General features: G+C 39.6%; 1 protein-coding gene across 1 annotated transcript in view; it reads left to right on the top strand.

Annotated features, from left to right (window-relative positions):
• The window catches only part of LOC101857597 (UMP-CMP kinase 2), a gene marked incomplete at its 3' end in the record, with an annotated part of 7,900 nt that extends 6,443 nt beyond the window's left edge, over positions 1 to 1,457 (top strand). The window contains 3 exon segments of the mRNA XM_005107679.3: positions 108 to 254; positions 793 to 933; positions 1,390 to 1,457. Of these exon segments, the coding sequence (XP_005107736.2) occupies positions 108 to 254; positions 793 to 933; positions 1,390 to 1,457 (356 nt within the window).
• Between the last annotated feature and the right edge of the window lie 52 nt (positions 1,458 to 1,509).

Raw genomic sequence — 1,509 nt, 5'->3', positions numbered from 1 at the left:
TGTATGTATGTATGTATGTATGTATGTATGTATGTATGTATGTATGTATGTATGTCTGTCTGATTATTGTGTACCTCTCTCCCAATCTGTCCACCCCGTACGCACAGGAACTGGGCTTTCAGCACATCTCTACAGGCGAGTTGATTCGGAACCAAGCCAAGGACGACAACTCTGAATATGGCGCAGAAATCCTGAAGTATCTCAACATTGTCCCCCTTATACCGTCCGAGATATCGTGCAATTTGTTACGACAGGTAAGGTGCTGGCATACTTCATTGTACGCAGTAATAAATGTGTGGACAACTGCAAGTGCAAACAAGCCATGTTTGAGAGCTTTTGAAAAATAGCTGGTATTTTTATTGGTAAATTATATTTGAGTCAAACATTTCAACTTTTGCTTGATGAAAATATGGGTCTCAGATACGTTTTCAATGTCAAAATACCCGTATTTAATCAAAGGTACTATGATTCCTTAATTGAAAACTCTGAAAAGAATAAATCGCTTTGGGAAAGCCGTTGTTGATCAGGATTTTTTATTTGGTCCTAGTTAAAGTAAACATGAGCCTTCGATTCAGATCTTACTTTTCATAGTACCCGTATCCGAAGTCTCCACTTTCTGTGGGGCCAATTTTTGGTCGCTTTAACGTCATACATGATAAAAACCTTTAACAATTTAAAAACTAAAAGAAACTAAAAGCAACATCCCAACCCCTCCTCCCCCTCCCCTCACCAAAGAACCCCCAAACTGACTTGATCACAACTAAGATTTGACGTTCATTTTTTTCATACCAGGCCATGGAGCAATGCACAGATCAACAAACGTTCATAATAGACGGGTTTCCCCGAAGCCAGGAAAATTTTGAGAGATGGGAGAGCACTTTAGTGGACCAGGCTATTCTACAGAAAGTCGTTGTCATCAATTGCTCAGACCAGGTAAAAAAAACGACAAGCAAAAAAGAAGAGAGTAATGATAATAATATAAATGCCGAAGATTAGAGGTGTTACAAGAGAGTAACAAACACAAAAAAGAAGGAACAGAGATAAAGACGACAAATGTTTGATAGGAAAGAAGAAGCAAACCACACCAGAGCATCCACCAACCTCCCACAATTTACCTACGTTACGCACATTTGTCGGTTGGATGTTACCATGATGCAATTTTCTAAATACGCTTTCAATTAATTTTAAGTTTTTGGAAAGTGAAAAAAAAGGGGGGGGGGGGGGGTCAAACTTGTTTCGTGTAAAATCATATTTCCTTTACTTCTCAGAGCTTGGGAGCAAGCAGGTATTAAATTTTCTCTTTTTGTAGTATGTAAATGTAGAGAAATACTACTGGATTTTTACTCTCTCCTTGGTAAGTGTTATGATGATTTCCTTATTGTTGTGCAGGTGTGTAGGGACAGGTGTCTTCAAGTGAGAAACAGAGAAGATGACAGTGACTTCAGGGTGAAAGACAGGTAGGTGGAGCAGGTCGGAGAGTAGGAGGAGGAGGAGGAGGAGGAGGAGGAG

This window comes from Aplysia californica, unplaced genomic scaffold, assembly GCF_000002075.1.
Source record: "Aplysia californica isolate F4 #8 unplaced genomic scaffold, AplCal3.0 scaffold00622, whole genome shotgun sequence".
NCBI classification, from domain to species: Eukaryota; Metazoa; Mollusca; class Gastropoda; order Aplysiida; family Aplysiidae; genus Aplysia; species Aplysia californica.
Note: the sequence above shows the minus strand (reverse complement) of the source record. Positions and strands in the feature narration are given on the sequence as shown.